General features: G+C 38.9%; 1 protein-coding gene across 1 annotated transcript in view; it reads left to right on the top strand.

Annotated features, from left to right (window-relative positions):
* The window catches only part of EML6 (EMAP like 6), a 147,514-nt gene that overhangs the window by 17,173 nt on the left and 115,789 nt on the right, over nucleotides 1-14,552 (top strand). The window contains exon 3 of the mRNA XM_088149416.1: nucleotides 13,656-13,815. Coding sequence (XP_088005542.1) covers nucleotides 13,656-13,815 — 160 coding nt within the window. The remainder of the gene's footprint in view (nucleotides 1-13,655; nucleotides 13,816-14,552) is intronic.

Below are 14,552 nucleotides of genomic sequence, written 5' to 3' on the forward strand. Positions count from 1 at the left end.
AATTGCCTGGTGGGGGGGAGGGGTTTCTACTAGAATCTATCTTGTTTCCCACGTTATATCTATATGATGTCACTGGGATGGATTATTTGCAGATTTGGAACTAGTTGCCACCTGTATACAAGTAATATTCATTGTACTTCTTTCCCGCAAGCTCAGTTTTAGATGTTGGAAGAGTCTCCAGGTGTCTCCAAAAGAAAGACTGAATATAGGAAAGCAAGGTAAAGCTGAATTCAAGCCAAGACAAAGTTGTTGCTGATGCCGGGACTGGGCTCCAGATTGAAATGATAGAGCTGTTCTAGAGAGGGTACTCTCCCCATTAAGGAACAGGTATACATTCTGGGGGTCTTCCTGGATCCAGCAATATACTGGACAACTGCATAACTGTCACAAGGGAGCTTTGATCAGCTTTGGATAATTAATCAGTTGTGCATTTATTTAGAGGAGACAAACCTGATTTCAGATGATATGTGCACTGATAACCTCAAGCCTGGAATACTGCAGTGCACGCTTTGTGGGGTGGCCCTTGAAACAGTGCAGAAACTGCAATTGGCCCATAATGTGGCAGTACAAGTGGTGAGTGCCATCTCTAGGAAGTGCCAGATCACCTCTGTATTAAACAACCACATAGGCTACCAGTTACTTTCCAAACCCAATTCAGATTTCCCACTTTGGTATATAAAGTTTTATGCAGTTTAGGCCCAAGTTACTTACAGAATCAATGCGCTCCTGTACAATCTGATCTGGCTTTCAGGTCCTAAAGGAGGATTTGGAAACTCTAGATTCTGTTTTCTTCTGAGGTGTGACCTGATTGGTGAAATAAATTGTTGGAATTGAGGCAGGCCTCCATCTTATGACAGTTTAGGAGTTGGCTTAAAACATGTTTTTCTTAGGAATTTGAGGCATTTTAGTTTTATTTGTTTTAGTACTTTTAAAATGTTTTTAGAATTTTATATACTGTATGGAATTTTGTGAGCCTTCTAGAACACTGGAGTGACACATAAATGCATAAAGAAATAAATAATTAAGTGAGTCTTTTTATTTTTGGAGTGTAGAGTGCAATTTACTTTATCCTCTGTTTTGTAAGTATAAATATTCCAGTTTAAAGTGCTCTTATTTAGAATTCCAGCCAACCATCCCCTTTTCCAGCGTGTACATTGTCAATTTCAAATCAGTAGATCCAATCCTCCTCTTTCCTTTGCATCTTATACTGCTTTATATTTAACTCCTGGTTTTTTCCCCTGCCACACAAATTTAGATATATCTTTCTGCCACTGTTTAAATGGTGCATCAGTTGTCAAAACAGGTATTGTCTGAAACAAAAACGTTCTAGGTAAGACATTCATTTTTATCACAAAAATTCTCCCCAGCAATGACAGTTGTAGTTTCTCCCATCTTAACATGTCTTTTTAAACTTCATTCCATGTCTTAACATAGTTATTTTGAAATAACATACAATTCATACTTATCATAGCCATACCCAGATATTTTACCTTCTTCTCAATCTTAAAACCCGTTTTATTCATCAATTCTGTTTGATCTTCTATTTTCACTTTTTGTTAACAGTTTCGCCTTCTGTTTATTAATCTTGAAACCTGCTAATGCACCACATTCTTTTAATTTGCCCATTAATACTTCAGTTCCCTTTAAAGGATCTTTAAACACCAAGTCATCTTATAAGTTTCTTTTTTAATTTTTACTCCACAATCCTCTCATCTTATATCTCTATTCAGTATTTCAAGAACCAAGATAAACAGAGAGGAGACAATGGGCATCCCTGTCTTGTTCCTCTTTGTATTTCACAGGGTTTTGTTAGATCTCCATTGACAATTATTTGCGCTTTCTGTGAAGTGCAAAACGATCTTACCCATTTTATAAAGTTCTCTCCAAAATGTGTATCTTCCAAAACCTAGAATAAGAAAACCCAGTTCAAATTGTCAAAGGCCTTCTCTGCATCTAAGAAAATCAATATGGCAGGGTAGGAGTTGAGACAAGGAGCCAAGAGGTAAATGAGGTGGGAATACTTGTCAAATGAAAAACTACCTACCTTGCCACTCCAGAGTTCATATTGCCTTTTTTCTGTCCTGTAGGTGAGCTGGAAATTAATTGGCTAAGCTTTGACCCACTATGACATTGTGAGAACACAAAGATGGATGCTAATTCAGGATGGGTGAAAATTAGGTGGGTAGAAGGGATAATGCCTTCATCTGTATTTGCTAATAATTATTCCCTTTTGTAGTTTCATATGTTGCTCATACTTATAGGTAGCTGACTTGTATATCCCAAGTATTGTTGTAGTTTCAAAATCATCATCAGAAGCATAGTCTTATGTTTGAGTATGAATTTAACACCAAATACTTATTTATTTATAACATTTCTAACCTACTTTTTCATACTTAAAGGCAGTCCCAAAACAAGGTATCTTATATATGGGATAATATGGTAGTGCAGCTTAGAGATACAAAATGGAAACAAACTTAATAAAACCTGATAAACATTGTAATGACAAAGCAAGAATCAGGTTAGCTCCTTATTGACTGCAGGGTGAACATAAAACTAACTACAGACTGTAGAATAAATACTCAACTGAGTAATGTTACAAAAGATAAGCATTCACAAAATGTCCAAATATAGTTCCAAAATTTTTGAGAGCTAAATTGCCGGCAACAGTCCACAACTAAGATATTGTCCTCTGGTTAAAGTTCTGGCATTGTGTTTGAAGGTCCTTCTAGAAAGAAGAGTGAAGGAGATGGAAAGTGGCTTTATAATTCTAAAAGACACTTGACACTGAGTAGGCCAGATGTGTTGAATACTTCCTCAGTGGCCTTAGAGATAGCAAGCGCATCAGCAGTCCTTCCTCTAGAATAATGCAACATTCATTTAGCATTCATTTATGATGTTAAAATTACTTCTCAGTTAGTACTAGATTGTGTTTATCCAGTGAGTGATATTGTGCTATGGGTAAGATTAATGGTCTTAAAGAGAGCATCTGCTTTTACAGAAGGATATACCATTCCCACTTCTGCACATCAGACTATGGCATTTGTTTCTATAGAACCCAGTTATGTAAAACAGATTGGAATGGATAGCTTTCTCAATAATAGTATATTTGTTATACGATCTTACATGTATTTACTTGAAGGAAAATTTTACTAAACACAAAAACCCGTGATTTTAAATAGATTTTTGCTGCCTGCTTAGCAAGGGAATATTAACAACAATAATGCCCCGCTGCATTTTTTCTCTTTTCTTCACAAAGCTTCATAAGTTACTTCCACCTAATAATATCATGTGATCCTCATGTTTTCCTTCAGAGACTTTTAAACCTTTCCTAATGGAGTGCACTTTCCGGGCAACCTTGTCAAATCTACTTAAATACCTCCTAAAGTAGACCTTTCCAAAGTGATGCTCTCCAGATATATTGAACAATGTGCCTTAATATCTCATGTTCTGACAGATCTGGATGGGCAAAGTTCATAAGGGTGCTTTGTTGGATATCATGCTTTCTTTGAGGGAATTCAGTGTGGAAATGCTCACTAGCACAGTATTTTTGTGTTCGTTGGCAGTCAGAAGGAAATCAGGAAAAGGAAGTACTTGTATTCAGCCTTTAAGGCTGCAGGTTCATGAAGGGATTTAAATTGCAGACAGACAGATTATTTCTCATTTGACCAACTGTACTTCTCACTGTACTTTCTTTCTGAACTAAATCCAGCATGAATCTCCCCTCTCCTATCCCCCTGTCAAAGGGTTTTCTGCAGGTAAGTACACTAAAGAGAAATATCTCTGGATTCTTATAGAATGATAGGAAACACATACAGTGGTACCTCTACTTACGAACTTAATCCGTTCCGTGACTCTGATCGCAAGTCGAGTTGGTCGCAAGTTGAAGTAAATTTTCCCATAAGGTTCAATGTAATTACCGTTAATCCGTTCCGGCGTCCGCGGACCACGCATCAGGGGCGGAAAAACGGCCGCTGACCATGCGGCAGGGTGGAAAAAATGGCCGTGGACCACGTGTCGGGCGGAAAAACGGCCGCGGACCACATGGAACGGGTGGAAAAATGGCCATGGACCACGTGGAATGGGCGGAAAATGGCCGTGGACCACGTGGAACGGGCGGAAAATGTCTCGTAAGTCAAGGCGAATTCGTAAGTAGAGGTAAATTTTTGGGGCTGGAGCTGATCGTATCTCGAAAATTTCGTAAGTAGGGGCGTTCGTAAGTAGAGGTACCACTGTAGTCTAAAATCATTAAGAACGTTTTTCAATCTGCATGCTCATTATAAATGTTTTATATCTAAAGAATCAAAGGCTTCAATTCAATTTATCAGTATTTTCCAGTTCTGAAAATTGCAACATTGAAAGATAATGTTATACTTACACATCCTGTTCTTCTTAAGATGGTACCTAAGCATCCAACTATTTTCATGACCTTACATGCTGTAACTGCATAACAGGAACTTAGTATTATGAGTTCATTTATGTAGTTATTTCATACGGGAACAGGGAATCTTTTAGTCCATGCAATATCCAGAACTTGTTCTTTGTATCATTGATGAAAGCATATGCAAGATGAGTGCTAACAAAGTGGTCTGTATGGAAGAGGTACACTTTGAGCTTGGCAAAAAAAAAGTGTAAGAATGCTTTTCTGGGTCAGGACGATTTAAACTAACATCCAGTTTTCCATAGTAGCCAATTACATGCCCTTAAGGAGGGCATAAAGATAATAGACCTCTTTCACTATATTTCTCAAGCAGCTGGTATTCCAAGGTAGAAGTTGTTCTCTTTTTAAAAAACAAATCTTTTAAATCCATTTCCCACTTTTGTACGTGTCTTGAATCTAGACTGTGTGAAGTAGCTATATGGCAATCGCATAAAAGTCTTACGGAGAATCAATACTAGTTTTCTTATGTAGGCTGGACATTGAGTCCATTGCTTTATAGATGGGACATTAGGTCATTCATAGCTATAGATGAGTCAGATAATTGGATTATAAATGAATTATTTTTAGTGCTGTTTGGTTCTCATACAATACTGGTGAAGCTTGTTTTTCCTTATGGTGAAATGCAGTATTTGACACAATCAAGGATACCACATGCTCTGTATTGTATACTGCTCAACTTCATGATGTTCTCAGTACAGCTCTTCACACTCAAGAGTTTAACACATTACTAGAGAGCATAATGTACTGATAACATGAAATTGAGGGGAGGGGAGGGGAGGGGAGGGAGGAAGGGAAAGAAAGAAAGAAAGAAAGAGAAAGAAAGAAAGAAAGAAAGAAAGAAAGAAAGAAAGAAAGAAAGAAAGAAAGAAAGAAAGGCCAGTATTTATTGATCAGTGAGCCTGACATCAATACTTGGAAAGATGTTGCAGAAGATAATTAAGAAGGGCATTTATAAGCATCTTGACAATAATGCCATTATTGTTAAGAATCAGCATGGCTTTGTTAAAAATAGGTCATGTGAAACAAATCTCGCCTCCTTTGACAAGGTAATTACTTTAGTGGACAAGGGGAAAGCTTTGGATCTATCTTGATTTCAACAAAACTTTTAATAAAATTCTATGTGACATTCTCAGTGATAAATTATTGAAATATGGTTTGTATGGCACTATAGTAAGGGGGGTGAGTTTCTACAACTGGGTGGATAACTGAACAGAGAGAATCAGTATTAAAGGCTCCATATTGAATCAGAGAACAGTAATTGATAGGATCCTACAGGAATCTGTCTTAGGGCCAATACTATTCAACAGTTTTATTAATGATGAGGGTAATGAGATTGATAAGCTGCTTCTCAAATTCATGGCTGACACAAAATTGGGAATTATGGCCAACACACAGGAAGTTAGAAAGAGTTTGCAATACATAGGGAGTCAGAAAGAGATTGCAATGTAATCTGGATGCATTGGAAGATTGGGCTGAAATAAATAAATCCTTCAACAGAGGGAAAATATTATGTTTATACAAGATAGGAGATTCATAGCTTAAAAGCATTACATTGGAGAAGAACTTGGGTACGACAATTAACTATGTTACAAAATGTATAGAACCTTATATGTAGTGTCAGAACTTAGACAGTGAAGGTCCCGCAAAACAAGGCAGGAACCTACCCACATGCACGCAATATACCTATCAAAAAGGAAGAAAGTTGAGAGAAGGGAGTGCCCTCCTCCCTCCTCCACTGGCCAAGTGGTTGAAAGCGAGTTGAGAAATTCCAAAGAACTCTTTGGGGAGGAGATTCTCAGCATTTCAACACCATGTTCTATCTTTTAAATGATACACAGGTTGTGGTATCTATATTGATTCTCACAAGTTTACACTTTGTTCTAGCCTCATACCTTTCCTTCTTGTTTTGTTGTAACATTTCATTTCTCAAGGAAACAAAGATTTGTTTATTAGTACTGTCCATTCAATCATGAGAGATAAATGTTTCAACAGCCTTAACATGAGACAACAGCGGGAAGACGGCTACTAGAAGGGCTGCATCAGAAGAAGCACTGTATCAAAGACAAATGAAGTCCTTATTCCCTTCATTCTGTCCTGGTGTCATCACAACTGAAATACTGTATATGGTTCTGGGCATATTTTCAGAAAAATATTGACAAATTAATATAGGTTCAGAGGAGAGTGATAAACAGGGGGAAAGGACTTAAGGATAGTCTGGGGAAAAAAAGACTGAGAAGAGACATGATATCAATGTTCAGGTACATAAAACATAGGAAGAAGGAATGGTATTGTATTGCCAGAGAAATAATGTGTGTAAATTGCAGATATCTACATTTAATTTAAATATAAAGGGAAATTCCCTGATGGTAAGTTCTGTACAACAGTGGAACACTTACGGAAGTTGTGGGCTCTCCATATCTGGAAGTTTTTAATAACAGTGAATAGCCAACCCCTGAGGATAGTTTGGTTGATTTTCCTGAACACTGCAGACAGTTGGACTAAGTAATCCTTGTGATCCCCTCTAACTCCATAATTCTGTGATTCTATTAAACACTTTTAGTGTTCAGAATTTCAGTGGGAGAGTTAAATAATGTTTAATTCTCTCCCAGTAAAATGAATGGGATTACAGTCCATAGTTGACCTGTGTTTATGTGTGCCTGTGGTTTCATTAATGCTGCTGTCTTTCATATATCTATTCACAAGTAGTAAGTCCAATTGAGGGCATGGCATTCTCAGGAAAATATACATAGACTTGCAGGTTAAGTTGTGGATATATTCAAGGAAGAAAACCCCTAACCTATCTGTTTACCAACATCTATCCAGATGGTATATTTAGCCACATACCCGCTCAAAAAGCACTGCTGAGTTTAGCATACAGGTAGTCCTTGTTTAATGACCATTTGTTCAGTGACCATTCAAAATTACAACAGTGCTGAAAAAATGGACTTACAACCCGTGCCCAAAGATACAGCTGTTGCAGTGCCCCCGAGGTCACATGATCAAAATTCAGATGCTTGGCAGCCCGCCTACACTTACTACTGCAGAGGCACTGCAACTCCCCCCACCCACCTATCTCCTCCCCATTTATGCTCTTTTGGCCACTCTGCACAGTGGCACTTGGCAGCAGCGCCAGAACTGGGGCTGAAGTAGAGGCTCGAGGCCTTCAGCAGTCTCAGCCAGCTAACACTGCCCCCAGGCCTCAACTACAGCCCCAGCGCCACCACTGCCACTGAGAAATGGCACCTCAAGCTGCACACTCCTGGCCTTCACTGCCTCATGCCATTCTCCAAACCACACTTCTCATTCCTTGCCCAAGCCAGTGTTCCATTCCTTCCCCAAAGCTGCACCTCTCATTCCTTCCCGAAGCTGGTGCTTCTCATTCCTTCTGCAAGCCAGCGTCCCACTCCCGTGATCCTTTGGAAATTCCCCAGGTCTCGTGAGAATGGGATGCTGGCTTGCAGAAGGTATGGGATGCTTGGGTTGCAGAAGGAATGAGAAGCGCTGGCTTGGGGAAGGAATGAGAGGCAGAAGATATGGGTCACGCAGGTTGGGGAAGGAATGGGATGCCGGCTTGCAGAAGATATGTGATGTATGGCTTGGAGAAGGAATGGGACACCGGACTGGGGAAGGAACAAGAGGTGCAGCTTGCACTGGGGCTCCCAGGTCCTCCCCCACCCACCTGAGGCACCCCTGTGCTCCTTACCTGGGACTCTGTCCGCTTAACGACCCACGATTCTCGCTTAACAACAGCAGCCGGGAGTGCCAGGATTGCAGTCACTAAGCAAAGCGGTCACATATGATTCGCTTAATGACTGCATCAGTAAATGACCTAAATTCCAGTCCCAATTGTGGTTGTTAAGTGAGGACTACCTGTAATGGAATTTCTTTATGACTAGGACTTATGAATGACTCAGCTTTAAAGATTTGTTTACAACTGGGGAGGGAGTTGTTTGCTTTATCTCTTAGAGAAAGTGAAAAGTTAGAGCACAAAATGGATGTATTTCATTAAAGTTAAAATACATATATTATTATTTCAAGTAGCTCTTAATGGACTTTTGCTGAATAGAACTCAATGCTGAGTTTTTACAATTTGTTTATTGATAAGAGATGAGTTATGGGAAGAAGAGATCCTTTTTTATTATTGAAATACTAGAGAAGGTGTTGAGTTACGCGGGTTGTTTATACTTGTCTGGAAGGAGGGGGGAGTCACTTTTATAGTTCTTTTTTTTTCTTTTTTCTTTTTTCTCTTTGCACTTTCCTTTTTCTTCACTTTTTATATTTCTCTTAGTTTGTATTACTCTTTTACCTTTGTATTTGTAAACTTTAATAAAATTATTATTTAAAAAAGATTGGAATAGAATTGATAACTATTACATTTCAAAATAAATTTGCAGTCTTGCTGCCCTCATAAAACCAGCCTGGATTCTTGAGGGGAAAGTATTTAATTGATATATTTTTAATAGTTTGATTCTCACATATTTCTTAAGAAATAACTATTTTAATACTGACAATTCAGTGTTGTTCAGATGAATGTAATAATTTTAATTGTACATTCCTTTTAATGGAATTTTGTATGGGCAATTTTCAGAAATCATGGTGGATCACAAGGAATTGAGAAACAACATTTTAAATGATAAACCATTCATGATAAGTTGATTACTGTTCTTTTTGCATTTGAAAATGCACACTTAAAAGATCAGGAAATATCATTATTTTTCTCAATGAAATATAAGTTGTGTTTCCACATAGAACTCTTTGTAACTAATATAAAGCAACAGAAAAATAAATAGCACTCAAGCATTTCTATTCATAAGAATTTTTTTTTAATTTTCTCCTGTCAATTAGTCTACTTTATAAAATATTGTTTAAAATTACTATGTAGTATTTCACTTTCAACACAACGTTACAAGTATAATTTTCAAATCCTGTGACACTGAATAACATTATTCAATAAGCATAGACATTTGGAAGGACTTCTGTACAGTATAAACATGCATTTATATCCATTTTTGTTTTGATCTTTATTGTGAGAATAAAAATATAAGGAACTGTACCTGAACAATACTTTTGATTTCCACAATACGTCAGTTCAGAGATGTCATTTGTATAAAAAACATGTAGGATATATACACCCTCAGTCTCATTAAACGTTGGTTGAAAAACATGTATGAAGCAATCAGAGATTGTGAAATGATGGAAAAATAAAAGGCTTGAATAGGTCTTTGGGAATTCCAAGGTCATGTTAAGCGCCTCAGATATATAAGTCATTTGGAGACATACAGTACTGTGCAAAAGTTTTAGGCAGGTGTGAAAAAATGCTGTAAAGTATGAATGCTTTCAAAAATATATATTGTAATTGTTTATGTTTATCAATTTACAAAATGCAAAGTGAGCAAACAGAAAAAAAATCTAAATCAAATCAATATTTGGTGTGACTACCCTTTGGCTTCAAACCAGCACCAATTCTTACACTTGCACACTTTGTACACTTGCACAAAGTCAGGGATCTTGTAGGATTAGAGTCAGGTGTATGATTAACCAATTATACCAAGCAGGTGCTAATGATCATCAATAGCATATGTAGGTTGAAACAGTCATTAACTGAAACAGAAGTAGTTATGTAGGAGGCTTAAAACCGGGTGAGGAACAGCCAAACTCTGCTACTAAGGTGAGGTTGTGGAAGACAGTTTCATGTCACAGGTCATACACCATGGCAAGACTGAGCACAGCAACAAGATATAAAGTAGTTATACTGCATCAGCAAGGTCTCTCCCAGACAAAAATGTCAAAGCAGACTGGGGTTTCAAGATGTGCTGTTCAAGCCTTTTGAAGAAGCACAAAGAAACAAGCAACGTTGAGGACCGTAGACGCAGTGGTTGTCCAAGGAAACTTAATGCAGCAGATGAAAGACACATCATGCTTGCTTCCCTTCGACATTGGAAGATGTCCAGCAGTGCCATCAGCACAGAACTGGCGGAAACCAGTGGGACCCAGATACACCCATCTACTGTCTGGAGAAGTCTGGCCAGAAGTGGTCTTCATAGAAGAATTGCAGCCAAAAATCCATACTTCCGATGTGGAAACAAGGCTAAGCGACTCAACTATGCACGAAAACATAGAAACTGGGGTGCAGAAAAATGGCAGCAGGTGCTCTGGACTGATGAGTCCAAATTTGAAATATTTGGCTGTAGCAGAAGACAGTTTGTTCACCGAAAGGCTGGAGAACAGTACAATAAGGAGTGTCTGCAGGCAACAGTGAAGCACGGTAGAGATTCCTTGCAAGTTTGGGGCTGCATTTCTGCAAATGGAGATTTGGTCAGGATCAGTGGTGTCCTCAATGCTGAGTAATACAGGCAGATCCTTATCCATCATGCCATACCATCAGGGAGGCGTGTGATTGGCCCCAAATTTATTCTGCAGCAGGACAACGACCCCAAACATACAGCCATTGTCATTAAGAACTATCTTCAGTGTAAAGAACAAGGAGTCCTGGAAGTGATGTTTTGGCCCCCACAGAGCCCTAATCTCCACATCATTGAGTCTGTCTGGGATTACATGAAGAGACCGAAGGATTTGAGGCAGCCTACATCCACAGGAGATCTGTGGTTGGTTCTCCAAGATGTTTGGAACAACCTACCTGCCGAGTTCCTTCAAAAACTGTGTGCAAGTGTACCTATAAGAATTGATGCTCTTTTGAAGGCAAAGGATTGTCACACCAAACATTGATTTGATTTGGATTTCTCTTCTGTTTGCTCACTTTGCATTTTGTAAATTGATAAACATAAACAATTACAATATATATTTTTGAAAGCGTTCTTACTTTAGAGCATTTTTCACACCTGCCTAAAACTTTTGCACAGTACTGTATATTCCACTTATAAATAAGTAGATGTAGAGTGCAAACCAGACCAGAACCTGGTTTGCACTCAGGAAGTCGATACAGGACACACATTTAATTAGAAGAACGAAGAATTCATTATGTGTTTATGCTGCATATAACTCAAAATCAGCACAACAAAGTTAAACGTTTTCATATAAGTTTAAATGAAATTTAGAAGAAGATAACTAGGTCTTGTGCCATGAATGACTTTAAATGTGATAACCAGCACCTTGAATTGCATTTGGAAGGTAAGCTGCTCACAAAATTGCAGTATGGCATGAGCGGCCAAGGTATGCCCATAACTACCCATGTCACTGCATTCTGGACCAGCTGTAACTTCTGAGTGGTCTTCAGCCTCAGGCAAAGCACGTTGCAGTAACCTAAATGAGAGGTAACCAAGGCATGAGTAGGGCCTCTCAATCCATAAATGGGCACAATTGGTGCTCAAAATGAATTTGTGTAAAGTCCATCCAAGGAATGGCTCCCATCTGCTCTTTAAGCAGGAGTTGTGAGTCTAGGAGGATCCCCAATTTGCATGCAAGGTTTGACTCGGGAAGTGCAACCCCACTCAGAAGCAAAGATGGAAAATCTCCAAATCCAGAAGATCCCCAGCCCTCAAGATCCACAGCCATTTGATCTTATGAGAGTTGAGCCTGAGTCTATTCCTCCCCATCCAGACCCCCAAAGCTTCCAAACATTGAGTCAGAACCTTGATGTCATCATTTGGGCAATCAGGACCTGAGATGTATAATCAGGATACTGATGATACCTAACCTCATACTGATGAATAACCTCATCCAGCAGCCTCAGGTAGTTAAACAGGAGCAGGGAGAGAGTTGAGTCTCTCAAAGCAATGTTTGAGAACTGGACCCCCTGCTTAATGCTGACCGGTATTGCCTAGAATGAAGGAGAACCACTGCAATACTCTGCCTCCCAGTCCCTTGAGCTAGTCCAGAAAAATAACATCATCAGTGGTACTGAAGGCTGCTGAAAAATAAAGAAGGGACACAATGGATGCACTACTCCCATCCCACCACAGGTCATCCAGAAGTATGATCAATGCTATCTAATTTCCCTGACCTGAAGACAGACTGAAATGGATCCAGATTTGGTTGTCACACCAAAAAGGATATAATAGAGCTGGAAAAAGTGCAGATGAGGGCAACCAAAATCATCAAGGGATTCAAACACTTCTCTGAGGAGAAAGGGCCAGAATGTTTATGTATTTATTTGTTAGATATGCATCGTGAAGCTCAAGGCAGCATAGATAGGACTCCTGCCTCCAATTTTTCTCCACTACAGTTGGACTTAGAGTGATTGGTTGCCCTGAAGTTACCCAGTGAGCTTTCACAACTGAGGGTGGTTTTGAACTAGCTTTCCGCAGTCCTAGTCTAACACCTTAACCACTACACTACACTGGTATCCTGTTCCTTAGCTTGGACATGATCAAGATGTATAAAATCATACTTGACCTGGAGAAAGTAGACAAGAAGAAGTTCTTTCTCCTCTTTCTCAAAATATTAGGACCAAGTTTCATCCAATGAAGATGATTGGAAGGTGATTTAAAACAGATGAAAGGAAGCATTTTTTCATATCATATATAAGTAATCTGTGAAATTAATTTCCACAAGATGGGGTGATGGCTATTAATGTAGATGACCTTAAAAGGAGGTTAGATACATTTATGGAGGAGAGGTCCCTTGAGGCCTATCAGTCTTGAGATTCATGTTATCTCTGGTTTAGGGGCAGCTTGCCTTCAAATACCAGCTACCAAGGTTGGGAGATTGGTATGTCTCTGTGAGCATCTTAAACGTATCTGGATGACCAATGTAAAAAACTAGAAAGGAGGGAACTGCTACAGAGAACACCCCCATCAGGCCCCTTCCCATTATGCCACCTCAGTAGGTACTCCCTAGTCATCCATATAGAACAAACAAAAACTAACAGGAAAAGGCAATCCCTAGGATACACAGATCTTGCACCATATAGGGCTTTATAGGCAGCAACCAGCCACTGCATTCTGGACAAGCTGAAGCTTTTGGATGGCCTTTAAGGGCAGCATGTAGAGCAAGTTACAGTAATCTGTTGCAAATGAAATATTAGTTGCAAAAGAAAAACAAAAACTCTGCAGGGAAGAAAATGGTTTGAACTTTGTACAGGAATACATTCTTTAGAAGGCAAAGAAAAATTGCAACTTTTGCATGCATGTGGACAGAAAACTAGTTTATTAACTAGCAGACAGCCCCAAAAGTATCACTGAACATCTGTATATTAATATATGTTCTCTGTCATAACCAAAATTGTGATAACAAACTTTGACTTTGAACTCTTTTCCAGCCTAGCTTTGCATCCCGATAAAACCCTTGTTGCTACAGGGCAAGTTGGCAAGGACCCTTATATCTGCATCTGGGATACCTACAATATGCAGGCTGTTTCTGTACTGAAAGATGCACACACCCATGGAGTTGCATGCTTGGCTTTTGATTCAGATGGCCAGGTGTGTATCTATTCAATGTATACTTTTGTTGTATTTAATGCTGTAGTAGAGTGGAGTCAAAATATCCATTCCCCTGTTTTCTAGAAGCATTCTCCTCTTATGAAAATGAGAGGGGGACAATTTTTTGCTAATACTTTGGGAAAAGAAATGTTTATAAAATGTTTGTGTAACAGCTTACTTTACTTAAATTTATGAGGTAGCCAACAAGATAACCTAGAATAATCTAGATTTAAATTTCTTTTTCTGATAAGAGGGTTTGAGAACATTTGGGAGGACAACATAAAAATAAGCCTGTAATACAGAATAGATGTGAAATACAAAGGAGAATTTCTTATTCTTCCCAAGACACTAGTTAGAACAAGATTAGTGTAAGGCTCAGCCAAAGGGTATGATCACGTGATTTACTTGATGTCACATTTCAGAAATAAAACACATTTCAGAAATAAAACGATCAGGTACTAGTCCCACCAAAACGACCAATCAGGATCAGGCACAAAGAAAGAACCAATCAGAGACCAGCCCCCACCAACCTGCACCAATCGGAAACCAGCTCAGCTAAAGACCAATCAGAAGTCAGGTCACCTGGCTATAAAGACAGGAACCCAGACAGTTTCTGCCCAGTTGCCACCTTGCCTCTGAAGATGCTAGTAAAATGTCAGGAAATCTGTTGTCTAGACCATTGTCACTAAACCCTGAAGCTCAACACTGCCCAAAAGATACTGGCCATGAAAGCCTAT

The sequence above is a fragment of the Python bivittatus genome, unplaced genomic scaffold (genome assembly GCF_059951505.1).
Source record: "Python bivittatus isolate LINGU-HERP-01145 unplaced genomic scaffold, Pbiv_v1 ctg000020_np1212, whole genome shotgun sequence".
Lineage (NCBI taxonomy): Eukaryota > Metazoa > Chordata > Lepidosauria > Squamata > Pythonidae > Python > Python bivittatus.